At 42.7% G+C, this 27,992-nt stretch overlaps 1 protein-coding gene across 18 annotated transcripts in view; it reads left to right on the plus strand.

Moving 5' to 3' along the window:
• Positions 1-21,925, plus strand: part of DLGAP1 (DLG associated protein 1) — an 892,830-nt gene extending 870,905 nt beyond the window's left edge. For 15 of the 18 annotated variants that reach the window (XM_060613343.3, XM_060613345.3, XM_060613340.3 and 12 more), the window contains 3 exons: positions 9,653-9,744; positions 15,286-15,438; positions 18,564-21,925. In XM_060613343.3, coding sequence (XP_060469326.1) covers positions 9,653-9,744; positions 15,286-15,438; positions 18,564-18,773 — 455 coding nt within the window. In that variant the 3' untranslated portion in view covers positions 18,774-21,925. Of the gene's footprint in view, positions 1-9,652; positions 9,745-15,285; positions 15,957-18,563 lie in introns of those variants that run through there. The other 3 variants (XM_060613358.3, XM_060613359.3, XM_060613354.3) reach the window with 3 other exon arrangements.
• Positions 21,926-27,992: the final 6,067 nt, after the last annotated feature.

A 27,992-nucleotide genomic window follows, 5' to 3' on the forward strand; every position in this document is an offset into this window, starting at 1 on the left:
GCCTTATGTTTAACCTTCTGGAATGCTCAGTTCAGTTTGCTCTGCACAGCACTGGGCACAAAGAAGAAGGTTTGGGTGCCAGAAGGACATTACAGAGCATCCTTTTGTGGGTGTGTTGCACTGGGAGTGGTCTCAGGGCTGAGGAGGGTGCTGAGGCATGGAGAGGTGGAGTGTGTGACCTGCAATGATCTTCTGTTCTCTAGGCCAGTGGGATTCCATCATTCCAGACTGCCTCTGTGCTGCAGAGAAGCAGGGATTCCAGAGAGGGACTGAGGCAAGATCTCTGATGGTTTTCTCTAACAACAACTATTCATGTGGGATATAATTGCAATGGACTTCAAACACAGCATTCAGTTCTTTTCTTCTGTATTACCAAGAGAACTGTTTTATAATTTCATTCTATTCAGTTTTCAAAGGCTCAAGAACTATATTTTTCTATGGGATGTGTATACTGCTATTATTTCATGGCTGTTGTAAATCGAGATATGGGTTGAAGTATAACCATCTTTTACGAGTAAGACTCTTGGATTATGAACTGGGAGAAAAAAATAAAGTTAGCTGAGCTTTTGAAAACTTGCTCTTTACAAACAAAGCAATATTTTCTTCCATATTTTAACCCTTTGGAAGCTTTTAGCTTATGAGACTATTTCTACTTGAGAATTCTCTCTCTATTCATTATTCCCTGAGTTTTGGCTCCTTTAAAAAAAAAAAAAAAAAAGGAAGCATTCTTGTAAAATGCCGAGCAAGCACTGTCAGCCAGGAATGAAACAGATCCATGTTTTCTATGGAGACCTTTTGTTGACAGCAGGTCTGGATCACAAATGTGTTTGAGAAGCAGCTGGGCAATTGGTTGGAGAAATTCTTTTCAGGGAGGACACATTTGTAAATAAGAATGTCTCTACATGAATAATCCCAACTTGAAATCCCACAGATTTGGTGTGACAAAGCCACATAAATTTCAAGTAAGTGGGTGGATCCACTTTTTACAAATTCCTTTTCCCTCTTCATCCCTAAAATCTACAACGTTGGGGGTGGGGGAGAAGCCAGGTGAGTGAAAAGAAGTCAGAAGTTGAGGATAAGGAGGTTTAATTCATCCACAGACACATTCATCTTATTCCAGATGGCTTGGCTCTTCCAGCCTAAATCGGCCCAAATAGTGTTGTAAACAGAAACCCAAAAGGAATAATAGCCCAGCTAAGACTATATTAGCTAATTAATTAGTCAGGACTGTAACTGAAAAAGTGATGCCAGACATGGTCAAAACCTTAAAGAATCAGAATGTGTAAGGTCTGGAATGTTGCAGCTAATTTGTTTTTCTAGTTAACAAAGACTTTGTAGACGAGTCTATTAGTTTCAAAACTTATTCCTTGAACAGGACACCAAGAATTACATGGGCACAGTCCGTGCCATTGGAAGGGCTTGAGGTCTGGGGGCGCCTGGGTGGCTCAGTCAGTTGAACATGCTGTGCTGTCAGATCCTCTGTCCCCCTCTCTCTCTGCCCCTCCCCCACTTGTGCTCTCTCAAAAATAGATAAAACATTTAAAGAAAAAAAGAAAGGCTTGAGGTCTGGTTAGAGAGTCAGACATATAAATAGATTATGCTGGAAAGAATGTGGGAAGGGCAGAGACAGCTCTCTGCATGGGAATCTGAGGAGCAGTGGGGAGCAAGAGGGGAAAGGAGATAGGGCTTTCTGGAGGAGGTACACCTGAGCAGGGTGGGGGTTGGGGGGGAAGGGCTAGCGTAGGAGGCATCCTCAGCTTGGTGTTTAGCTTGAGCAAGGGCTTTGAGAAGAGAGACAGCTTTTGAATTTGGGCAACTGGTGACCCAGAGCACTGAAAGGGTGGGCAGAGGTAAGGCTGAACAGGTGGGCCATGCCTGCAAGCCCACTGAAGAAAGTTACCTGCTTACCCCATGGATGATAGGGAACCATGGAAAAGCCCCTCTAGTTCCCCCAGTGAAACCAGACCTCCAAGACTGGCATCCACACTGTGGATGGCCTGGTAGCCCTAATGATAATCAACTAGGGAATCCTGAGGGAAACATGGATTTGGGGAGACAAGAGGCATTGAGTGGATACTTAGATATGGGGGGCTGATATACACTGGAGTTATAAATTTGGGACACATAAACAAATTTCCAAAATAGCTGAAACCATGAGAATGATGAGCCCATTCAAGGAGGATCAGGGAAGTGGGCTTAGGACTGAATTTTGTGTTCAGCACCTACAAGGTAAAGAGGGAGAGCCCTAAGGAACAAGGAATGCAGCGTCAGAGCCAAAGACTGCATGTGGGAGCCTTTGGACCAAATGAAGAGATACCCAGAAGAATAAGGAGTTAGGACTTCAACATTTGAATGTTGGGAGCACACAATGCAGTCCAGGACAAGGAAGAAGAGGAATTTTATATTAGCTGGAGGGGATCGTGAGATTGGGGAGGAGTTTCCCCCCTTAGGGTGGGAGAGACTGGAGGACACTCACAGGCATCCCTGGTTGTGCTATAGCACAGAGAGGCATAGGTCACAGAGACAGGGACAGACTTATGGAGCACGTTCTCAGAGCAGCCAGAAGGGAATCAGGCAAATCAGATGGGAGGAGTGAATGTAGGAAAGTCTTTTTGGTGGGAGCGGCTAACAGTCATGGAGAGGGGACGTTAGGAATGAATGTAAGTAATTTCCTCCTGGCACCTGGCATCTCTTTTGTTACCCAACTAACCAGAGAGGCCTGCTGCTTGCCCATCATGTAGAACCCTCACACTCTTTAGAGGTTTAGGGGACTAGACCAGTATTAGGAGAGGCAGAACTTGGAGAATATTCCTGCGTGATTCAGCTTTCTTCATCTCATAGGAGGCACAGTTATCGCTGAAGACGAGGAGGCAGGGTTGAGTTGCAAGTGAGCAAGAGTCAGAAAGGGAGAGTCGGAGAGGGAGGAAGCAGAGATCATCTCAGAGGACTAAGGAACAGCAATGAAATCAGCTGAGTTTGAAAATTGTGGGTTCATAGTGGCACCGAGCCACAGGACCAAACACTGGAACACAAGATGGGAATATAGCTCTCCAGGCTAGCAGGACTTACCTGGCCTGCTCTGCACCTGAAAATGGACCTTGTTTTGCAAGAGAAGCTGCTTCTCATGAGGAGGGCTCTGACCCTTCATTTTGCCATGAGTTTGCTTCCTGCACAAGGCTCCAGCTGGGTGGTGTGGGTGTCCAGCACTGGCTAGGGTTCTGTCTCCTCTCTGTATCTCTGTCTCCCAGCAACCAGTTGGCCACTGTTCTAGCTCTTAGAGGTGGGAGAACTCTGCCAGACTCTGCCAGAAAATCTGGGCCCCTGAATAATTGTTATGACTTCCTTATACACAGAGACCAAAGAAATTATTGACCCCTGCCTAAATCTGCCTGAATGAAATCCACCAAATAAACAAATAAATAAATAAACAAATAAATAAATAAAGACATTCAAGAAAGGTTGGAGTATGAAGATTAGCACGAGAAATAATTCCCTGTTTTGGCTCATGCCACCTTTTAGTTTCCCAGGTAAATGCCCAGGAACTAAAGAATGTCTACTACCTTCTAACCATTTTTGTCTGTTATTTCATTAAATAATCAGCAATCCCATGAAGATAGTATAATGATTATTTGACAGATAAAGAAAACAGAGTCTGAGAGTACAATAAAGTCTCCCAACATCAACCACTGGCAAGTGGCATTCCTGACTTCCACACCTATGCTCTTTCCAGTATCTTATGCAGAGAGAAAAGTTAGACTGGAAAAGGAGTATATGAGGTGAATTACGGTGTAGGTGGCAGGGCTGGGGGAGCGTTTGACCCAGCATGTCCACTGGATGGGAGTAGCAAGCTTCACCATCCATTGAGGGTATAGAAATATGTCTATCCCTCTCTGTTTCTGATGCCTGATGTGGGCACCTGACGATTGTGGAGTTGGGCGTAGTAGGTAAGAATCAGAAACAGTCAGGGAAACCACTGCTTCTGCCTATTCCATTCTAGAGACTCAGTTCTTCTTGGAAAATTAAAAGATAGATATGTTAATTATGCTTAAGGACTTCTTTTTTCAAATGGAAGGTCTCTCATCTTACTGAGGCAACCTACTAGTGTAGAAACATAGAAAATCACTTTCCCCTTAATGCATGCCCAACTGTCCAGATAGTGGTGATGCTGGTGACCTTGATGCAGCTTAAATATGGGTACTGTCTCATGTGCGAATCCTGATAGACCCGGCTTGATTCTTCTCCAGCGTCTCCTGTTGCAGTTGTATCTGATTTTATTACCAGTTTTTGTCCGAATCCACTGAGGGACTGGGATGGTTCCACTTTTCTTTCTTGGCCGGGAATTGCTGGACCCTGAAAGTCTTGTGAGAAGACGTGGGGAGGAGCAGTCAACCGCACGCCCCACAATGGCAGAAAAAGGGAGAGACAGCCATGCTTATGGATATGAGATACTGATCCTGACTCAGGTAAAAGTCCTGCATAGCCCCAAGGGAAAGGGTCTTTGTTTTACACTGTGGTCAGCACGCTTGCAGCTTTCCATGGATCCACTTGCAAGATTGAAAGAAATTATTCTTAGGGAGCCTGGCTGGCTCAGTCGGCAGAGCACATGACTCTGGATCTCGGGGTTGTGAGTTCGAGCCCCGCGTTGGGTGTAGAGATTACTTTAAAAATTAAATTAAAAAAATAAATTGTCATCCTCTTCAGCCCTGTGCCTTGTATATCACCTCCTTATTCCCAAATAAAAATCATCCCCCATGGGGCTCAGTGGGAGGAAGGAGGTGTGCTCTTCCCTAACGTCTGGGCTTTTGTTTGCATATAGCTAGATTTAAAATTAGAGTTCTCATAAGAGACCCATCTCACACCCAAAATAGTCTTTCTCTGCTTCTTATTCTGATGTATCATCTTTAAAAGGAAAACCCAGACTTCAACCTTACGCCCACTAGCATCCCTTTCAAGTGATCCCAGTTCCCCCATTCTTTCCACAGCTGAAATGTCTTTGTGCAACAATTCGTGTACATGTGCTTTGCTCTCCCATCTCAGTGTGGGCAGGGATCGAGTTTGCTGAACTGCCTCAGATTCTTCTATAAGCTAACTACAGCTGCCCCCCCCCCCGTCCAGTGGTCCTAGCTAGAAAGTGTTGATAAAGGAAAGAAATCACCCTCACATGGCTTCATTTAAGTAGAATCAGACCCAGTTTTCAACACAGCACAAGTGGATGGGGAGGGAGAAGACAGAGTCCCAGGCACTATAGGGCCGCCGGGGAAGGCTCTTCATAATTTGAGCCCAAATTTTCTCAAATGAAATGATGATATCTGCCCTCACAGGGTCGTGAAAGGATCCGGTTTGATGCACGTGTGAAAGTGCTTTGAAATACAAGGTAATAGGGACGCCTGGGTGGTTCAGTCGGTTAAGTTTCTGACTCTTGATAGCGGCTCAGGTTGTGATCTTGCTGTCGTGGGTTCGAGCCCCACATTGGGCTCTGCGCTGAGCATGAAGCATGCTTAGGATTTTCTCTCTCCCCCTCTCTGTTTGTCCCTTCCCTGCTAGTGCTTTCTCTCTTTCTCAAAATAAATAAATAAACTTTAAAAAGAGATAAATACAAGATAATAATATAAATAAACAGATCTGTGCAAAAACCAAACAGTGATAACTTACCAAAAGATCTTCCTGGCTCTATGTGATGAACTAACCCAGGCCTGTGCTCTCTGTTATGATTCCCCATAACCATCTACTGCAGGATGAGAAGTTTCTAGGTTATGAGTGGGGGAGTTAGTATGGAGGTGCCCACCTCTGAAATGGAAGGAATTTAGTTCACCAGTGTTTTGGGTTGTTATTTTGTACTTCCACTGAGGAACAGACTAACAGCTGGGGAGGAAAGGAAAGGGAGAAAGAATCTTAAAAAGTAATTACCAGGGGTTTTATAAGACACCTAGGGAGACCAGACTTACCCACATAAAAAGAGTAGCACCGCAAAACAGGGCCCATAATGTGATTAAATATTACACAGGGGCACCTGGGTAGCTTAGTCGGTTAAACATCCAACTTCGGCTCAGGTCATGATCTTATGGTTTGTGAGTTTGAGCCCTGCATCAGGCTCTGCGTGGAAAACTCAGAGCCTGCAGCCTGCTTCGGGTTCTGTCTCCCTCTCTCTCTCTCCCCTCCCTGCTTGCTCTCTCTCTCTCTCTCTCTCTCAAAAATAAATAAACATTAAATATATATATATGTATGTATATATATATATACAGAATACAAATAGATGGTATAAATCTTCATTAAGTGGCATGCATGCAGGAATACAGTAGAGACGCATTATTCTGGAAGATGCATTCAATGAAGGGTGATGGGTAATAAAAACTATTGACTACATCTGTGTTGAACAATCTGGAAAAGGTGTATGGGCCAGAGTGTGAAGGGAGCCAACTAAATGCAATCCCAGGAGCACATCTGCTTCATTAGCTTTTTTCTTCCTCAAAGACTACAGAACAAATATGAAATTTACCTTTAGAAGAAGAGAGTTATCTCCACACTAAGTGAATGTCTAATGGAAAAACAGAACAAACTCCATTAGAGCTTTTTTCTTCAAAATTAAAGGGGGTTTTGGGATGCCTGGGTGACTTAGTCAGCTGAGCGTCTCAATGTGGATTTCAGCTCAGGTCATGATCATGCAGTTTGTGAGTTCGAGCCGCACTTTGGGCTCCATGGTGGCAGTGTGGAGCCTGCTTGGGATTCCTCTCTCTCTCTCTCTCTCTCTCTCTCTCTCTCTGCCCCTCCCCAGTCACTCTCTCTCTCAAAGTAATTAAACTTAAAAAAAAAAGAAATTAAAGTGAGTTTTTAGTTCTCTAGAAACAAAAGCGTGGAGGCGAAGGAAGTAGGAATTTCATCTGCTTGACCCAAGCCCTCCTGTTGAATGGCTTCTCCCAAAGCCCACATCAGCACCTCCTTTTCCTGGGCCCAGGAAAGATTATCACTCAGACACTGGAAATGCAAACAATCCCGGAGCCAGTAGGGAATTTCCACTCAAGGAACATGATGGCAAAAAGCTGGAAAACAGAAGGGCCACAACTTCATCCCAGTTACTTTTGCTCCAAATCTACAGCTCTCGCCAGACCATGCTGAGGATGTCCCTTGTTCTGCTTTCAAGAAGACATCCATCTGAGTTGGCTCCTACGTGAGTGGGTGTTGCCTGAAAGATTGTTTGGAGCAGTGCTTTCTTCTCATCTGAGAATCACTGTCTTACTCAGCTGCTCTCACTATAGTAATCTATTATACACTCAGGTTTTCAGGTGTAATGGAGAAACATTAGCTCAAAGTTTTGAGGCATATCAGAATAGCTGGGGGTTCTATGACAGTTCCCAGGGGCTCTGCCATACAAGCCAACAAATTGGAGACCCCTCAGGACAAGTTCTAAGCTTCCAGGATTCATTCTAAGGATTTGCTGGTGTCACAGCCGTACCCATCAGCAACATAATTCAGAGATGCTTCCAGGGACCTTAGAGTTTGCCTAAGCCACATGTTCACTTAGGAAATGCCTCCTCAGAACTGTCTCAGATCTGGAACAGGTGATCCAAAGCACATACCTGTCCCAGGCAACCAAGGATGTCTGATTACCTTTGAATAATCCAGACTTTGTTTTTTTCCTCTTCTCTTCCGGGCAGAGCAAGTGTGGGACCCACAGGTGGCATAACCAGAGAGGAATGGTAGTATCCTGGCCCTAGGTGATAACAAACACTTATTGGTTGTTTGCTACATATCAGACACTGTCCCAAGCATTTCCTGTGTATTATTGCTTTTAACCTTCACAACAACCCTACAAATAGATACCGTTAACCTTACGTTACATAGGAGAGAACAGAGATTGAATGACCTGTCCAGGGCAGGGGTTGGTAAGTATTGGGGCCAAAACCCTCAGCCAGCTCAGGGCCGGACCCTTAGCAACTATGATGCTCTGTGTCTCCACATGCTTCTTCCTTTCTGCTTCAGGGGTGTGGAGAAAAGGAGAAGGGCCTCACATAAGCAAGACTGGAAAAGAGTAAACACTTAGGCCTGAGGAATTGCTGCCTTATGGCCATCAAGGGGAGCTCCTGGCTGTCACTGAGGAGGCGATTTCTGCACCTGGGCTGTTCGGTGGGACTGGTGACAGAGAGTTCATAAATGCCCTGAGTTCCGTGTGTGGGAATGCCAAAATATTTGAATAATGCTTAAGTATAGTGTGCATATCATAAACCATGGTCTAGCCTGGCAGGTTTTTGTTTGATTTGGTTTGGTTTTAATATTTTGAGAGAGAGTGCGAACAGGGGAGGGGCAGAGAGGAGAAGAGAGAATCCCAAGCAGTCTCCATACTGTCGCCACAGAACCTGATGCAGGGCTCAAATTCAGGAACCTTGAGATCATGACCTAAGCCCAAGTGGAAGTCACATGCTCAACCGACTGACCCACCCAGGTGCCCCTAGCCTGGAAGTTTTAAACAGAGAAGAAAGTTACTAGAAAACCCTGTCACAATAAAGTTTTTTTTTTTCTTTTGTCTTCTTCTCAGACCTTGTGGGGACTGAGGTCAAGAAAGAGAGACCTCATTCCACCCTGGGTCTCAGGCTTTGTAAATCCACAGCAAAACCGCGGCACTCACACTGCTTCGATCCTTTACTCCACCTCCCCGCAGAGATGCAGATTTCACCACGGAGCAAGTGCCCTTCTGAGGAGTCTCCCTGTCTATGCGGGGGCCAGGAAGGGGGAGCAGGGCGCCTTCTCCCCTTCCTCCCCGACAGGGAGGGCATGTTGAGAACTGCCTGGTGGCAGAGCTCCAGCAGTGCAGCTGTGCCCCCGGTCCCCACCGGGTGGAGGGAGGGCCTTGGGACAATGCATACCTCAGGACAGCTCTGTGCAGAGCGGTTCTGCCCGTCTCAGCATGCCCTCAGTTGAAAGGTTCTCGCCTTAGTCTGCACGGAAGACAAGAAGTAGCTTGCAAAGGAGATTTTCAGCACAGTGCATAGGGAATTAAACCTATATTAACAATAAAATTGGTCTGTGGAGTGGAAAAGCTGGAACGGTGCTGGCGTTCCCTAGGCAACAGGCTGAAAATGTTCATTCCTTAGAAAATCTTTCAACTGGCCATGGCACTTTCCTGACAGTCCCCGTGGCTGAGCTCCGGAAAAATAATGAAGGTTATGGATAGGAGATGGTGAGTGCCAAGAGAGCGCCCCTTCAAGTCAGGATTGCTTTTCTTGTGTTTGGAGTTGGATTAGAAAAATGAGCTCGCAGACCATGATTGCTGACACAAATAAATCCATAACTATACTGAAAAACACTTGAAACTTATCCTTGCAATAAAAGGCGGGAGGGAAGAAAAACCTATTTGCCTCTTGGTAAGCTCCAGTGCTGTGATGGAAAACTCCGTTATTCCTAAGAAATATGTGTAATGAGCATGTGTTTTTGTCCAAGTCGATTTTATACTTTCACCTAGCCTCTGTTCCATAGACTAGCCCAACAGCAGCTGGGCTGAGTGTGTGTGTGTGTGTGTGTGTGTGTGTGTGTGTGTTCACGTGCTGTATGTGTGCAGTTTTTCCTAATTATTGCAGCATAACTTCCTCTTTGCTTTACCAGACTAAATCTCCACAGTGAGACATAATGTGTAAACTTCTTGTATGTTTGCTTTTTTCAGTTCTAGGGAAAATCCGAACTGCAGTGGGCAGTGCCCAACTTCTCATGGCCCAGAAATTCTACCAGTTCAGAGAACTGTGTGAAGAAAACCTGGTAGGTAACATTCCCCATCACTACCACTTCCCAGCTAGTCAGGAGGAGATCATGTTGTCAAGGCTGCCACAACTAATTTTGAACACTCTCTCGCCTGAAATAGAATTTTCTGAGGAATCTAATTTCCTGCTTTTCTTAAAATTAGAAGTATTTAGGGGCGCCTGGGTGGCTCAGTCGGTTGAGCATCTTACTTCAGCTCAGGTCATGATCTCATGGTTTGTGGGTTCGAGCCCCACATTGGGCTCTGTGCTGATGGTTCAGAGCCTGGAGCCTGCTTCAAATTCTGTGTTTCCTTCTCTCTCCGCCCCTCCCCCACTCACTCTTGGTCTCTCAACAACTAATAAGTGTTAAAAAAAATTTTTTAATTAAAAAAAATTAGAAATATTTATTTTATACTTAAATAATCTTAAAAGAAAAAATCCAATCAAGTTAAAACTCCATTTCCTGCCTTTTTTTTTTTTTTTTTTTTTTTTTTTTTTTGGTAACTGAAATGTTTCCAATTTCCTGGCTTTCCCAGGGCAGCCCTGATTTCAGTATTCTTACCAAAGTATGGAGCAGCCTGATATTTCAAAAATGATATTACCGAAAACCATTTTGGATAATGATGTTCCTTCTGAAATAGCCATCAGTGCCTATCTCATCATCAGGGTTCTCGATTTTAATTTAAGGCCAGAGGTGGACGGCATCACAAAGTGTAGATTTGATCTCCTTGAGACAAATGAGTAATTCATCCTTGTTGGACGTACAAAAACCAAATAAAGTAAAATGAAGAGACAGAAACACCACTAGCGTCAACAACATTTTTTTTAAAGGGACTACAAAAGACAAGGGCAAGAGCTTCCTCACGTATGTCTTTTTAAAGAAACTGCTACTATTCTCTGCAAGTGTCCTTCCACAATAGCTTTTATTGGTCAGTTGTTGGTCACGCTTGCTCTAATATAAAATGAAAAGCCACTTGGTCTTTATAAAATGAAAAGCCACTTAGGTCTTTAAAGTAAAGTTACTTTACTTGTGGAAAGTAAAAACATGGTTATTTGCAATCTCATTGACTATGATTTTAGAGTTTTAACCACATCTTGTTAACAAGGACAAATATAGACTGGAGGGGATCTATCAAGACAGGGTTCAATCAAGAGAAAATGGAAAGCCTGCAAAAGTTGGTGTTCTCGGTCCCTTTTCACCAGACTTTTCTTTCTGAAACCCCCCTTTGGGGCTGTCCTTCACCTCCTCCTCACACCCGCCCCCCACATCTGTAGTTTGTTTTCCTCTCCCTCAGCAAAAATCCTTCCACCTTCCCAGAAATTCTGTTCTGGATTATGGGATAACATAGGTTAGTAAATGTATTGGTAAGTGAATTCAACAAATATTTTACTGAGCTTCACTCAGTGCCACGAACAGAATTCCTGCTAATTTGTAAACTTGCTAATGTGTCACAGATCCTCATTAACATGGTTCTGTGCTCTTCAAATGTATGAAAGTTCATAGAAAGCTGTATTTCTCAAACTGCCTAAAAGATACATGGAAGCCAATATGTACGCCCTATAGGGCAAACAGCACACTTTTTCACAGAATCATATAATAAGCAGGTATGTTATGAAGTAGAACACAAACACTGTGCAAAGTTTTGATGATGAAATTGCAGACAAAACATTTTGAAAATTTCGCAGACTTCTAGGAAAGGTTTGTTAAAGCCAGCTTTTGACGTTTCCTGGTTCCTGATAGGCTCACGTGCCTGAGCAGCGAGAGGAACTTAGTTGGAAATGTGGGCAGCATGTTAGAGGCAGGAAGTGGGACTGCGCCTCGGGTGGAGGGCCATGGATGGCTGGTCAAATCGTGCCTCAGAAGGGAAGGTTCAAAGCCCAGTATGTGCCAGAATCCATGGCAAGAGCTTTAGGATATATGATCTGGTTAAATCCTCAGAGTGACCCTATGGAGCAGATAGTGACATTATTTTTATGACAACTTTACAGTTGAGGAAAATGGGCATGGAAAAGCTAAATAACTTGGTCAGGAATGAAAAACAAAAACTAAAAATCAATCAATCAGTAACTTGGCCAGGGTCAGCTGGTAAGAGGCAGAGCCCAAGATTCAAATCCCAGTCTATCTGACCTCAGTGCCTGTTTGACAGCCCCACCACCAGCCCCAAAGGTTTGAATTCTAGTCCACGCCCTCCTAGAGGGACATGGGCAGATCAGTCAGCCCCACCTTCTCTGCAGCAGGAAGCGTGGTGGCCTGGTGGTGGCATTTCTTAGGTCTATAAAGCTGCACAAAAGCGTCCCTAAGATTGGGCACAACCAGACCCAGCTCTCCTTTCTTGAGTTCTTACTCTGAGGAGAACACTTGAAAACACCTGAATATTATCCCAGACTTGACTTTCAGGCATAGAATAAATGGATGAGCATTACTTTTTCCAACAAAACTAAACTCAGGAACCCAGCCCCCCCTCATCCCTCCACACCCTCCATCACCTCTAACCTCCAAGTGGCCTGGTTCAGACTAAGGCGAGGGCTGCAACTCTCTGTGCGTGGGATGTCACATGACCCACAGTTTCTCTTTCTGTCTGCTTCCCCATCTGTCCCCTTGACGACACAGGGGCAGTGATTCTTGGTGAGGAGGGACCAAATTGCCCATCATACAGAATTAAACAAACTCTTTGGGCCTACCAAACAATCATTTCATCACTGCTGCACTGAACCAATTTAGCCGATAGGCTTGTGACCTAAGAGACTGTAGTCAACTCCAAAATATGAGCAATTTGGTTCTTAGTTACCAGTGAGATGAGGAAGACCACAAAACTCCATTTGCAATGTACTTTGTTAAAGCTATTATCTGTCTGTTCTGAACCTAGATGTTAAGAAAATTTTTTAACTTACTAAATGAAAATGCTGCAGAGAAACTCTTTAATTCAGGTGTCACTAGACTAGGGTTTAATACTGAACCAAATACTGACAAACTTTAGAATTTACGTCTTCAGTGAATTCTAGAACTATGGACAGTTTTAGAAGTATAAGTTTATAAATACATTTTAACTTGTATTTATTTTGAAGGCAGACCAATAATGCTAGTCCGTGAAAGGGCTAAAAAGTTCTTTCCAACCTATTAACTTTTCCAACCTATTAACTTTGATGAGCACTGACCTTGCACTTCCTGAAAGTTTGTTTTTTTTTTTTCTAAGTTTATTTATTTATATTTGAGAGAGAGCACAAGCAGGGAGGTGCAGAGAAAGAGGACAGAATCTGAAGCAGGCTCCAGGCTCTGAGCTATCAGCACAGAGCCTGATGTGGGACTTGAGCTCATGAACTGTGAGATCATGACCTGAGCCAAAGTCAGATGCTCAACCGACTGACCCACCAGGTGCTCCTGAAAGTTGGTTTTTAAAGTACAAAATGGGGGCACCTGGACGGCTCACCCGGTTGAGTTTCTGACTTCGGCTCAGGTCATGATCCCACAATTCGTGAGTTTGAGCCCCACATCCAGCTCTCTGCTGTCAGCCCAGAGACCACTTTGGATCCTCTCTGTCCCCCTCTCTGTGCCCCTCCCCCACTCCCACTCTCTCAAAAAGTAAATAAAACATTAAAAAAAAAAGTACAAAATGGCCTCAGGTTATTATATGGCATGAGGTTTCACAGTATATCCAATTGGCTTTAATACCCACAGGTAACCCAAACTGACCCAGATGTAAGCCTCTGACATCTGGAAGCTCCCACCCCCATAACCATGAATCCCTTTAGCTACCATTGGCAGTAGTGATTAATATTGGGCATGACACCTTCAGTCTCCTAGTTATGTTTTTTCTGTTTTACATCATATAAATTCATGGTTCATACTTTCTAGTACCTGTCAGGGATATAGGGATGGGGCAAAAAAAAATGTCAATCCTTAAACACTGAAGACTGTTTAATATTATCTAGAAAGTGGGTCATTACAGACATCTATGTGTAATGTATAGATATGTGTTCTTGCATTTGCTATTTTATGTTATGGTTGATTTAAAACCAATTCATTTCCCAAAGATTTAGTAAAAGTCCTTGTGAGCACCTGAGTGGCTCAGTCAGTTAGGCATCCGACTTCGGCTCAGGTCATGATCTCACGGTTTGTGAGTTCAAGCCCCACATCCGGCTCTGGGCTGACAGCCCAGAGCCTGGAGCTGGCTTCAGATTCTGTGTCTCCCTCTGTCTGCCCCTCTGCTGCTTGCATTCTGTCTCTCGCATTGTCTCAAAAATAAATAAACATTAAAAAAAAAAAAAAAGTCCTTGTATGATAAAATGACTTCCTATATTAGTAACATCTTAATTGTTAAACACATGGTACATTAAAAGTGCAGTTATTTGGGGGGCACCTAGGTGGCTCAGTAGGTTAAACATTCAACTTCAGCTCAGGTCAAGATCTCGAGGCTCGTGAGTTCAAGCCCTGCATCAGGCTCTTTGCTGTCAGCACAGAGTTGCTTCAGATCCTCTGTCCCCCTCTCTCTATGCCCCTCCCCCACTTGCACTCGCTCTCAAAAATAAAATAAACATTACAAAATATTAAAAATGCAAATTATTTTCTTACTCATCATTTGTTTACCCTATCGTTTCCCTCAACATGACTGTTAAAACAAGTCTTATTTTAGATTTCTTATCTGTTCTCTGAATAAGTTGGATGACATGATGTCAGATTCCAGCTCCACTATCCTCCCCACCCCCACCCCCCACCCCCGCCGAAGATGGTGTCTTCATTTAAATATGTTTTAATGCATCTTGTCATAGTTTTTTGAAAAGTTTGGGTTCTCTCCTCATACCACATTGATAGATGTTGTATTACAAAAGAAGAGTTTTACAACCTTGACATTTGAGAATCACTGACTCAGATGAGTGTATAAAATTACCATTTGAAATGAAATCTTTTAAGAAGAGTCAAACCCATAGAAAGAAAGAGGAGAAAAGTGGTTGCCAGGGGCTTGGGGGGTGGGGGAAAGGGAAGACATTGGTTGAAAGGGTACCAACTTTTGGTTATAAGATGAATAAGGTCTGAGAATTTAATGTACAACATGGTGACTATAGCTGATAACAGTGTATTGTATAACTGAAATTTGCTAAGAGTAGAACTTAAATGTTCTCACACACACACACAAAGATAATTATGTGATGTGATGGATGTGTTTATTAATTCTATGGGAGGAGTCTGTATACAATGTGTACATATATCAAATCTTCGTGTTGTACACTTTAAATATCTTACAATTGTATGTTTCAATTATTCCGTAATAAATCTTTATAGATAGATAGATGATTGATAGAGATGATAGATAGATAGATAGATAATAGATAATAGATGATAAAGAAAGAAAGAGAGAAAAAAAGAAAGAGAAAGAAAAGAAAGAAAGAAAAGAAGAAAAAGGAAGAATTACCATTTGTAGCCTCACTTTTATCTCCTATTTGAAAGCCAAAAGGAACTCATCCCCCTTATGTTATTTGAAATATTTGAAAATGCCCCTTTGGGCCTGTGCTTGTTGTCATCGATTGCCTCTAAAGCACGAATGTTTTTCTTTCTCTTGTACAGAATCCCAATGCTCATCCAAGGCCCACTTCCCAGGATCTGGCGGGGTTCTGGGACATGCTGCAGTTGTCCATAGAAAATATTAGTATGAAATTTGATGAACTTCATCAGTTAAAGGCCAATAATTGGAAACAGATGGATCCTCTTGACAAGAAGGTAGAACAATGTAGATTTTGTATGGTTCATTTAAAAACCTGCACAAACACTGGACAGTCTAAATAGGCTTCTGCATTCAGTCTTGCTGTTTACAATGTGAAATGGAGCTGATATCATATTAATCTCATTGTAATGACAATGTTTACATAGTAATCATTTGGGATATTATCTGTAATATGTTTCAGGCATATTTTTAAAGAAAAACCTGTCTTTGTGAATTGGAAAATGGGAATGTGGCTTTTTTGTTAATTAAACTTTAAGTTAAACCATTTTAGTCACTGGAAGGAACTGCCTCCATTTTGCTTTTTAAACTAAAATAAATGACATCTTCAGTGCATGATTATATAGAGCAAGAGTTCAACTTCCTTACACCCTAGGATGTGTTTCTGAGAAAAATAGGAAGCCCTGAAAACTAACCGACTTTGATAATCATTTCATAAATATAGTAATAAAGAAACCGCTGTTGTTCAAGGTTAAAAATATACACCATAAAGGTTCACAGTAATCATAAATGTTGGGATTTTTTTTTTTTTAAAGAGTTTTACTTTTGGTTGACTTGACTTGGGGAATATTGCTCACTGGGTTTCTCATTCAACAGTTTAGAAATAAAGGTTCAAGTTATTTTACTTTAATTAATAAACTGCAATTTTCACATTTGATTATGGTGGTTCCACCAGGCTCACACAGGTATCCAATATCCACCTCCCTAGGTTGGCCTGTCATGCATGACTTTTTTAACTCTTTGCTTTCCAATGGCCTGAGGTTGAACAGGTCCAAGAGATTCAGCCTCTAAACATGAGGCTTGTGTGTTCCCATGAAGCTCCGGTAGCCTGCCCTTTTCAGATCTCCTTGCCTGTCAGAGAGCGAACAGTAGTCCAGTCCATTTTGCTGCTCTCCATCATGGTATCCGGGTTCATACAGTCAGTGGACGCCCAGGAGAAAGCGAGTCCCAAGGGCCGATTCATAATCAGCGAGAGGGTCAGTGTCATTGTCCCTCATCTCCAATTCTATCGCCATTGACCAGGGGTTTTAGTGTTAAGCATCAAAGTACCATTGATATATGTGTGGCCTCTTATGTGGGAAGCCAAACATCCGCACTCAATCTAGTTTTCTTTAATCTGTGTTTAAAACTATGTACTAAATAAGCTTTTAAATTGTTCTTATTTTAAGAAAACACGACAGATGTACACACATACTGGTAATTTAGTTTTTAGAGCTGATCCATCTAATTCTCACTCATTGGGTTTTTTTAAATATTATTTTTTTAAGTACAAGGAAAGGAAGATATGGCTAAAAAGTTTCCAATATTCATACTTTTCCAAATATCACCAAGTTACCCAACAGTGAAGACTTAAAATGTCCAAAATTTGTGATGCTAAGAATTGACATATGTAACCTGTCGACACGTACACAGTGAGTCATTAGTGAACTTGATTTCTAAATTTTTATACACTTTGTCTATGACCAGAGCTTTTCAGCACCCCATGAACTTGAGGGCAAGAAACAAATGAGCACAATCAGAGTTGGCCAAATGCTGTTTGCACTCTGGACTTCCCTTTTCTGTCCACACAGACTCCGCCTTAATCAGCCTGCGGGCAATTCCAATGTAATAAATTTATCTAGGCACTTCACCCAGGCAAGCAAGGAGGATTTGCTGCAATGAGTTTAAGTGTGAAGATACAGAGTATACCCCTTTGGAGAATCCTAAAATCCCTATTTTAAGATAACTGTCACATCCGTGTCATGAGAATTGAAGGTATCTTACTAAAAATGAAAACAGCAGATTCATATGGACCTTTTCAGAGAGTCTGAAAACTCATTATCCTTTTCTTTAAATTCCTTCGTGGTTTAGATTCGCAGCTTGCCCACTGCATTTTCTTTTTTTCTGTGACCCAAGTGTTGAATGGCCTTTATTTTTGCAGTGGCATTTTAACGTTTATTTATTTTTGAGACAGAGAGAGACAGAGCATGAACGGGGGAGGGTCAGAGAGAGGGAGACACAGAATCTGAAACAGGCTCCAGGCTCTGAGCTGACAGCACAGAGCCCGACGCGGGGCTCGAACTCATGGACCCTGAAATCATGACCGGAGCCGAAGTCGGCTGCCTAACCGACTGAGCCACCCAGGCGCCCCTGCAGTGGCATTTTAAAATATCCAACCATTTCATAGTTTGCTGATGCTGAGAGGAGGAAGACCTCTTTCAGTCCTGGGTTAAATTTTCAAAGCACAATGTCTGTTCCTGTGATTGGAATTGCCTTCTGGGCCACCGCAACCGTCCTGAGGCCCCTAAGGAGTGACATCCCAGCGGGATGTTTTAGGAGCCTATCTGGGAACGGATTCCACCCCCCCCCACCCCCCTCCCCCACCGAGTGGAGGAACCATCAGTGTCCTCCCTCCAGGGTGACCCCGGAAAGTCTATTGCTGTGTGTTTGTGTGTGATGTGCAGACGGGTATAACTCACAGTGGCATCAACAAAGCTAAAGAACACAGTCTTATCATCTCTTCTTCCTCATTTGGCCTTTTAGGTTTGGATGGGTGGGCCCGGGGAGAGAGGGCGGGGATGTTTTTAAACTCTGAGCCGAGCTTGCACCCGCAGCCTCGCCTCCTTAGAGGGGACGCAGGGTCCCCAGAGGCTGCTGCTGCCGCTGCCACCCTAACCCATCCCTGGCACCCGGAAGAGTCTGGAGCCTCCAGAGAGAACCACACTAAATATGCCGGGAGCCGCAACCTTTCAGCAGAGGGCATTTTAAACACCCACATCCTTCCCTTGGAGAGACTAGTTCTGCAATTCGGCCTTACCCTTGGCCTTAAGCTTACCGGTATTCCTTTTTTTCCCCCCTGCATCTTTTGAATACCCAAGCCAGAATAATAAAGAAATATATATATGTACATTTTTTATATGTACATATAAATATATATATATATATATATATATGTGTGTGTGTATATATATATGTATACAGAGTGCAGATCAGAACTAACCACCTTTAGGTTTAAAAAACAAACCAAAAAACCCAAAACCAAAATCAAAAAAAGTGTGCGTGTTCTAACTACTGACCTATCCCAGTTTTTCCCAAGCTTGTCCTGAGAAGCTGTGTAATGTCCTGAACCTTCTGCTTTGATCAGGAGAGAAGGGCCCCTCCTCCAGTGCCAAAGAAGCCGGCGAAGGGCCCCGCGCCGCTGATCCGGGAGCGCTCGCTGGAGAGCTCGCAGCGCCAGGAGGCCCGCAAGCGCCTGATGGCCGCCAAGCGCGCCGCGTCCGTCCGCCAGAACTCGGCCACCGAGAGCGCCGAGAGCATCGAGATCTACATCCCCGAGGCGCAGACCCGGCTCTGAGCGCCCCGCGCGCCCCGCCGCGCCGCCTCCGCGCTCCGTCCTCCCTCCGCCCCCTCCCCGCCCTCCGAGCCCGTCCGTCCCGGAGCTCAGTGACTTCCACTGTCGCGGTGTAGTTGTCGGTCTTGCAGGAGCCGCCCCCCTCCCCCCAGTAGCCCCAGCCGCCCGGACCGGTTTGCCCACGTTCTCCACCGAGCTTCGCCACCCGTACGGACGCGTCACCCACCTGCCTCATCCGGAGAGCCGGCCTTTCTTTTCTCGGCAGAACCAAACCCACCTGTGTAGAAATGGCCCCTTTAGGTCGCCCACCATCCTCAGTTCTCCCAAGCTAGTCTGTCCCTAGAGCTCAGCAATATAAAACCATAGGGTATTTCAGAAATCCAGTAGCACAGGGTGAGCCTTTGGGACTTAACCGTCTTCCACGTGAAGGAAACTAGGGCTCCGACTCCCTTTATTTCCCCTAAACGGTTATTATTTTGTCAAGCAGATGGAGCACTTTATTTCCAACCTCAGAAATCACGCCATCTCACCGGAATCGATGAGTGACAATCCTAGAGGGGACGAAGTGGGGCTGGATATGTAGTGGGGAAGGGAGGAGCAAACTCTGCAGGTGCTGGGGCTTACCTGCTTCACTCACAGCTGCACAAACTGCCTCACTGTTACTCCATCCATCACTGCTTCAAATGTGTCCATCAGCAGAAGATTGTAAATTCGATCTTTCAGGGAAATTAATCTATTCTGAAAGGCAATAAAAGGAAGAAAGGCAAGGAAGCACTGCTAGTTTAAGATATACTACGTAAGGGATTTTTTTTTTTTGTCCTATTATTAAGAAAATTTAGACCTGAAATGTTTTATCAACTTTTACTGTACTATGTGTATTATATTGTTGTGATGGTGGGGGGTCTTTAAAGGGGAAAGCGTTGGTCCTCTTAACGTGTTAGTGTCCATCCTGGGGGGCCTACCTACTATGCCTATAAGTACACACCTGGTCAAGAAGTGCTGTAAGTGGCAGCGAGGGTGTTTTTGGAGAGAAGTTTGGATTTTCCTGTCATCCCTTTGAATGCTACACATCCATCTGTTGTAACCCGGTAGTTTGTAATGCAGACATATTTTCGCCTTTGGTCTTCTCTCCCTCCTACCCAGAGTCCTACCAGTCCCCAGCATAAGGGTTTCGTCCTATGTCAAACCGATAAAATAAATTCTCTACCCAAGTAGACACGCGGCCTCGTTCCAAAGAGCTGCCCCTCATCTTGAGGTCCCAGGTGGTGAGAGAAGAAATTTGACCTCAGCAGTTCAGCAGTCACGAGGAAGGGGGGAAAGTCGTGATTCATAAGCACTGAAAGAAACCCAGGCTTTTGGCAGAGAATGTGAATTTACACTTTTAGTCCTGACGGATGGGCAGTGTGCGCTAAGCATCTAGCTGAAGTTATCTTTAAACGCCCTTACTCGTAGCAGTTTAAACATTTAGGATGTGGTGATCTTAAAGTATCACTGACATTTTATGTCCAGCTCCCACTCTAAAGCATTAGAAATTACCCTTGAAAAATGACAGACTAAAAACACACATCAAATAAGCTTGCACCAGAACTTTTTTTAAAAAATATACTCTCGTAGCCAGGTGCTAATTTATTTATGAAATTAAGAGAAGTGATGGGTTCTGGCAACAACTATTTTCATGGTCACATTCTAAAACCACTAGGGAATTCGCTACCTCTCAGAGCCACTGATGCTTTGAGCTATCTTTATAAACAGGGCACAAATGTTTACTGCTGTGGTTTACAAGAAAAGGGCTACTAACCTATTTAAAAACCAACCAACCAACTTTTAACTAGGGTGGACAAAGCACCTTGAGTGCTTTGCAAAATTGGAGCTGACAGAGATTTTGAACTTCAAGGGTTCGCTTGTTTTAAAAAGAATACACCTTTTCTTCAGTTTGTAGCAGCAACGGAAGGTCACACAAAGTTTGCAGCCAGTAAGGCCATCTGCCACCTTGGGTAGCCTATAGTCCCATTCAATCCTGAAAATGACTTGGAACTCATAGATTGACATGAAGGAAGCGACATCCATCGGAAGACCCATGTTCCCAACTACAGCTCCGTGCCCTGAGGTAGAGAGAAGATTGGGATTAAGAAATCGATTTCTAATATGACTCAAGATCATCCTACAGTATTTTATTTGGAAACCGGTTTAGCCCAGGATATTTTAAAGAGAGACAAGAGAAGGCCTATTTATCTTGTCTATGTGAATGGTATTTGTATATTCATAAGCTATTTTTGGTAAGGATTTTAAATCTTTTAGCTGAATGCCTACAGGCATCATGACCCTTGCCTTCCTTAAAACACAAATTGTACAAACACTTTATAAAAAGCTAATTATTGATCTTAAAACACGACCCCACATAAAGCTGCCTGTTAACCATTTGCCCCCTTAAGCTGACATCCGTGAGCATAACCTTTGTCACATTGTTCTTTTTGATGTAATTTGTAGATATGTTTTTTAGTTCATAATGGAAAATGTATGTACCCTGAAAAATTACTTATTTTGTTTAACTTTGGTATAAAGCTGTTTGGGCATTTTCTTGGGGAGGGGGGGAACTACAAAAGAAGTTTGTCTCCCACATCAAAAAACGTTCAAAGAAATTAAGTATTTATTATATTTTTTGCAGATGTTTCCATACAATTCACATAACCTTTTTGTAAAGAGAGATGAAGAAATGGATTAAAGATTTTTAATATTTGAAATGGTAAATAGAACTAATTTATTTGTAATATATTTCTGTTATTTATAGATGTTTCCTTAATGTTTTACTGTGCATTACCACTTTAATTTAAGCCTTATCCTTGTGAATTTACCATTTCTTTTTTAAAACATGTCTAGATGCATATTTTAAATAACTGGAATGTAAATCACTAGCATATCTGAATTCCCAATGTAATTTTTAAAAATTATTTTGGTTTGGAAAAAAAAGATTCATTTGAAAGCCTTCAGATGGAGGGGTGGGGAACATTTTTATGGCTTTATGAAGTGGAATTTCATAGGCTTATTTACCTAGATTGTGTGTGGACAAAAAAAAAAAAAAACAAACAAACTGTAAATAGATGAATGTTTCCCATAATGTAAAAAGAAGAAATTAATAAAATAATTAATGCACTGCTTTCAGGTCTGTGTGTTTTCACTACAAAGCCCTGCTTCTTCCAAAATACAAGTAATTGTCTTTGGAGGGAATAATTAAGCAATGAAGAAGTATATCATTCTAACTTTTATTGTTAGAATACAATAAAATACACGTTTAGGTTAGCCGCTGGTGAGCAGATGGGTAGACTTTGTGTCCTATGTAAAGGATCAAAATACTGAAAACCAAAAGGCCTTTTACCATGGCCTTTTACCATACACGATCACGCGCATATGAAAGTTTCAGATGAGAGCTGTATATTTGTGAAAGAAGTTATCGGCCTCTCAAACGTGCAAATCTGTACAGATTTGACCCACCTGGATTTCTTCGCAAACATTTCATCAGTTTTGTTTCCTACACAGTTCCTACCCTGGAGGAGATAGGGGAAATCAGAATAATGCTTTGTGGTTTTAATTTCATCCCCGAAGTAATGAAAAACTGTGCTCACTGAGGCTTAGTGACTTGCCCAATGGGACACTACTATTAAGTGACAGATTTGAGGGGCGCCTGGGTGGCTCAGTCGGCTGGGTGGCTTAGTGACTTCGGCTCAGGTCACGATCTCGTGGTCCACGGGTTCAAGCCCCGCGTCAGGCTCTGGGCTGATGGCTCAGAGCCTGGAGCCTGCTTCCGATTCTGTGTTTCCCTCTCTCTCTGCCCCTCCCCCATTCATGCTGTGTCTCTCTCTGTCTCAAAAATAAATAAACGTTTAAAAAAAAATTTTTTTTAAATAATAAAAAAAAAAGTGACAGATTTGAATCCAAAAATCTGAAACTTTGTTCAGCTTCCTCTTCAGTAGGGTCTCTATCATTCTTCCCACATTTAAAATGGATAATTATTTGCCACTGTCTGTTTCCGCTGGTTTTCATCTCAGTCATGTTCATAAACCTTACTTGAAAAAATTTTTTTAACATTTAATTTTGACAGGGAGAGACAGAGTGTGAGTGGGGAAGGGGCAGAGAGACTAAGACACAGAATCTGAAGCAGGCTCTAGGCTCTGAGCTGTCAGCACAGAGCCGTCGCAGGGCTTGAACTCACGAGCCCTGAGATCATGACCTGAGCTGAAGTCCGATGCTTAACTGACTGAGCCACCCAGGCACCCCATAAACCCTACTTTATACACAAAAATACAGATTTACCTCCCGCCCCCATAAAGGTAAATTAGAATGTTTTATGAAGTGGACTTGAACTTCTCTGAAAATGCCAAAGTCTACACAGTATTTTCTCCCCACAAGTACTTGGGCAAACCCATCCATCCATATGTAACAAACATGGAAATTAAGCAGCTAAGCCTCTTTTTCTGATTTTTGTACGTAAGCAAGACCTTTACCAATTACCAAAATAACATGATATACTTCTGAAACTGTTTGAAAAGAGGATCGATCAAGTGGCTCATCGCTTGTAAGGCTGCAAAGATCTCATTACCTGGGTTTGTGCACTGACTATTCCTGTAGTGTGAACTGCAGTTTTACTTCTTGCCTTTTACCAAATTAATCCTTATATTTCATTGGGGCTTCTTAAACATTTCGGCCAATCCCAAAGCAAAGTGCGTTTGTTTTTGCATGTAAAAAATTTGAATTTCAGTGAAGCAAATTTCAATGGCCCATGTTACAGGGTCCACTCCCTCCCAAAAATGTAATTTTGTTTCTTATGGAAATTGAACAAAATTGTTTGCTCTGAACATGAGTTTTTTTTTATATCTTTGAAAGCCACCCCTTGAAAATACAAATCGACTTTGGTTTAAATAAATGGCATTTAAAAATCATAGTGTCTGAATGTGTTCATTCTCAAATGCCAGTGATACTAAAGGGTCTGAAATTTACCTCAAGTTTGCTCAATAGGCTCTTTGACTTTTAGCCACTAAACCAAGATCAGATCAACTCCTTTTGCAAACAGTAACTGGTGACCCTGTCTGAAAACCCTCTCTGGGTCCCAACTCATTTACTGTAAGTTCACAGACTAGGTCTCAAATTGCTCTGTAAGTCACTCATTATCTCCCCTAAAGCAGGGAGAGGAAATAGTGTGCTATTCCTGGTCTATATGCTTCCCTGCGGGCTTACTGCAGGCCTAGGGAGGCATCACCAGACAATCACAGGAATGTGCGAAACCCCAGTACCGGTGATTCCTGATTCCTGAGTCTCCATTTAGCCTGCCAATGGATGATTTCAGTACATTTCTATGTAAATGAGCACGAGCCTAAATTTATAGCAAATGGCTGAAATCAGGAAAGCGTTCTGATAAACACCAAAGGTTAAGCCCTGCCATGTAGCTGATGGAACTGTTTTGCTGTTCCTGGCACCGAACGTTTTCACTAGTGCTTTTGAAGATTGCTGTTCTTTCCTCTTCACGCTTCTAGTTTTCCTTCTGGGAGGAGGAAGATTACTTGCTAAGTAAATCATTGTCATGGGGAGCTTCCATAGAGATCACAACAAAGAGATTTTTCCATAGAAAAATTTGCCTTTTCACTTCGGAAAGAGGGAAAGGGAAGCAAATTGTCTTAGTTTTCTCTTCTGTTACAAAGAGGAAGATGCACTCTCCCTATTGACACTAAAGAAGGTGACAGACAACAATTACAGGTTTTGTAGTCTTAAATCCTTGTGCGTTTGCTGCTTCTGAAGGTCAATGCTCCTGTGTAGCTAGCCTTCTGAGATTTACCCACATAACCATCAGTTGATGAATCCTTCCTTCTTCTTGGGAGGCATTTCAAGTCCAATGCCTGCAAGCATTTTCTATTATGAAAAATGAGGAGAAACATCTAGGAAGTTAGATAATACTATATGGATGGCCCCATAATGTATATTGGAAGAAACATCTCTCCAGGTTAAGATACAAACATTTTGCTAACTTTAAAAGAGGCTCCATTTGAAAGGATTTGGGGTCCTAAGCAATAACCTCTTGCTACCAATAATGTTTACTCCTGTAAATTAAAAAAAAAAAAAAATTTTTTTTAAGTAATCTCTACACCCAACATGGGACTGAAACTCACGACCCCAAGATCAACAGTCTCATCCCTCTCCATCTGAGCCAGCCAGGTGCCCTGTGAATTACATTTTTTTAAACAACAGCTTCATCCCATCATTTCCTTTCTAGAGTAAGTCCTAGTGTACTTTGCAACCTTGGCCAATACAATGTCTGTTTGTAATTCCCAAGTGTGAGAAGAAGCAGGCCTTAAAGTCAGAACGTAAACAAAGATAAGCAGGAGAGAGGTTAAATAGTTTACTCTTAGAATCCTTTCCAGTTTGGTTTAATTTAACACATTGATCAAGAGCCTCCCCTCTCCCCAGCACGTTCAATGAAGGGATTTTCTCTCCTCTGCAGCATGGCGCCTGGCCAGAGTAATACCTGGGAGGTCTTAGTGAGCCTAGCACTTCCAAGGTTGAGCTTGTCAAACATGAAAGAGCAACTCAGGGGCTCCTGAATTGTTTCTTAAGTTAATCAAGCAAGGCAATGAGTCTGGAATGATTAAAGGAGGACCCTTTCAAAAGAGCTGGTGTCTTTGCATCTAGTCTTGAGTTGATACACCAAGGATCCCTTGGCTAGCAGACTGTTCAAAATGAAATCTTACAGAGAATGGAAAAAAACTGATCAATAGTTTGGAAAATTAGAACAGGGGAGAGATTCTGGCACCGGAAAATGGGAGTTTGTCAACTGAGCGTGAGTGAGTGTTAAAGAGCTTTGTAAATAGAGGTGAAGTGAGGAATAGTTATTCAGATAATTGTGAGTAATTCCAGAGACAAGGAAAGAAAACAAAGCACCCTACCAGTGTGAGCCTGAGATGTTTCAGTGTTAGAATATTAAGGATCTGTCAGTGGCTGAATTCATCATGTAATTGTTCTCAAGGGCACTTCATTTTAAGATGGGTTAAAAGAAGGCCAAAGACTAGCCATTCCTCCAGCAAAGGCAACACATTAGAACTGGGCTAACTATTCAACTGAGAGAACTTGGGTTAAGTATGAAGGAAATGCTTCCCTGAAGAAGTACGAGGTCTTAACTACCCTGAGAAATGGGGTGTATCTTCCTGAGAGAAGTCATTCTGCCAATGGCGTTACCTTAGTGATCCTCATGAAACAGGACAAGTGCCCCCATGGTTCTAAGTATTTAGATTTATTAGATAATAAATGCAGAGAAGAGAGGTCTCTCGCCCTCGCCACACCCCATAATCCCTGTTGGCTTCAGCCGAAAGTAATAATTTCTGAGCAGGGTTTCTGTCAGTGACTCCAGCTTCACAAACAGAGAGGATCCACTTGGGGTCCCCACACACTCCAGGGGAAAGACCCATGTGCCATTTTGATTGTAATATTCTGACTTGGGGTTGGGTAGGAAAGCACTGTCATACACTTACAAATATTTCCAGCATTTCTCTTAGAAACTGGACTGACTCATTAGCTTCAACATTGTGCCAAGAGTGTCCAGTTTGTCCAGCAGGCATAGGGCCATCCTGCAAATGGGAAAGAGCTCAGGTTATGGCCAGATCACCTGTGTTTGAATCCCTGACTCTACTATTTACTAGCTGAGTCTTTTGGGGCAAGTTACGTAATCTCTCTGTACCTCAGTTTTCCCATCTGTACAATCAGGATAAAACCGGTACCTACCTCATAAGATTGTTCTAAGGATTAAATAAATCAACACATGGAAAGCTCTTAATACAGTGCTTGGCAAATGGTAAGCACTCAGTAAATGTTCACTCTCATTATCATCAACATCACCATTATTATTTTTTTAAATGTCTATTTATTTTTTAGAGAGAGAGCAAGCAGGGGAGGGGGAGACAGAGGATCCCAAGTGGGCTCTGCCCTGAGAGCTCAGAGCCTGATGTGGGGCTCAAACTCACGGTCCGTGAGATCATGACCTGAACCCAAGTCAGACACTTAACTGACTGAGCCACCCAGGCGCCCCATCATCACCATTATTATGACACATTTACATTTACTAGGGAAGTGCCTTGTGTCCTGGTTGTACTGTTTTCTATGCAATTCGGAACTTAATCTTAATAGTAACCTTATGAGAGATAGTCACGACAAGTAAGTTAGATCAGGGAGCATCCCGAGGTCCCTGGTGAGTAACAGAGCTCATGTCTCAATCCAATCTAAGTCTAGATTCTTCATGCAAGCAAAGACATTTATCTTTCAGTGTTTCACCGGTGAAAAAGGTACACATACAACAATTTCAACAAAGAGCGAAGGGGTATACATCGAAAATAAGCCTACTTTTTGTTCCAGTTCCTTCCTGCCACATTCAACATCCTTGAGCCGTTTTTTTGTGTACCCTTTTAAAATCTATGTACACATACTCAAGCTTATAGATTTTTTATTTTCCCACAAACATGAAGCATAAGGTACACATTCCTTTATTGTTCACTTTTTTCCACCTAGTGATGTGTTGCTTCATTTCACTTAACCGTCTGAGCCACCCAGGCGCCCCTTGCTTCGTTTCAGAACATTATGATCCACCTATTTTCTTTAATGGCTCTGTAGCATTCTATTTTATGGGCGAACCACATTACACTATGCAGTCCCCCCAGTTGATGGACATTTAGGCCATTTCCACAGCTGGTTATGACAAACAAAATCTGCAGTGAAAATCGTCTCACAGTGCATCTTCCATACATGTGGAGGTGTATCTACAGGTCATATTCCTAGAAAACTGGACACGCATTTTGTGTTTTTTTTTTTTTTTAACGTTTATTTATTTTTGAGACAGAGAGAGACAGAGCATGAATGGGGGAGGGTCAGAGAGAGAGGGAGACAGAATCTGAAACAGGCTCCAGGCTCTGAGCTGTCAGCACAGAGCCCGATGCGGGGCTCGAACTCACGGACCGTGAGATCATGACCTGAGCCAAAGTTGGACCCTTAACCGACTGAGTCACCCAGGCGCCCCCACGCATTTTGTTTTTAAATATTGCTAATTGACTTTCCAAAAAGGCTACCTTGATTTTCAGTTCACCAAACACGTGTGAGTTGTAGCACCTACCTTTGCAAACAAGGAAACAAATCATTCAAAATGTAAATTCAGAGAAATGCTTAATATAACAACAACAACAAACCCAAGAATTT

The sequence above is a fragment of the Panthera onca genome, chromosome D3, assembly GCF_046562875.1.
Source record: "Panthera onca isolate mPanOnc1 chromosome D3, mPanOnc1 haplotype 2, whole genome shotgun sequence".
NCBI lineage: Eukaryota > Metazoa > Chordata > Mammalia > Carnivora > Felidae > Panthera > Panthera onca.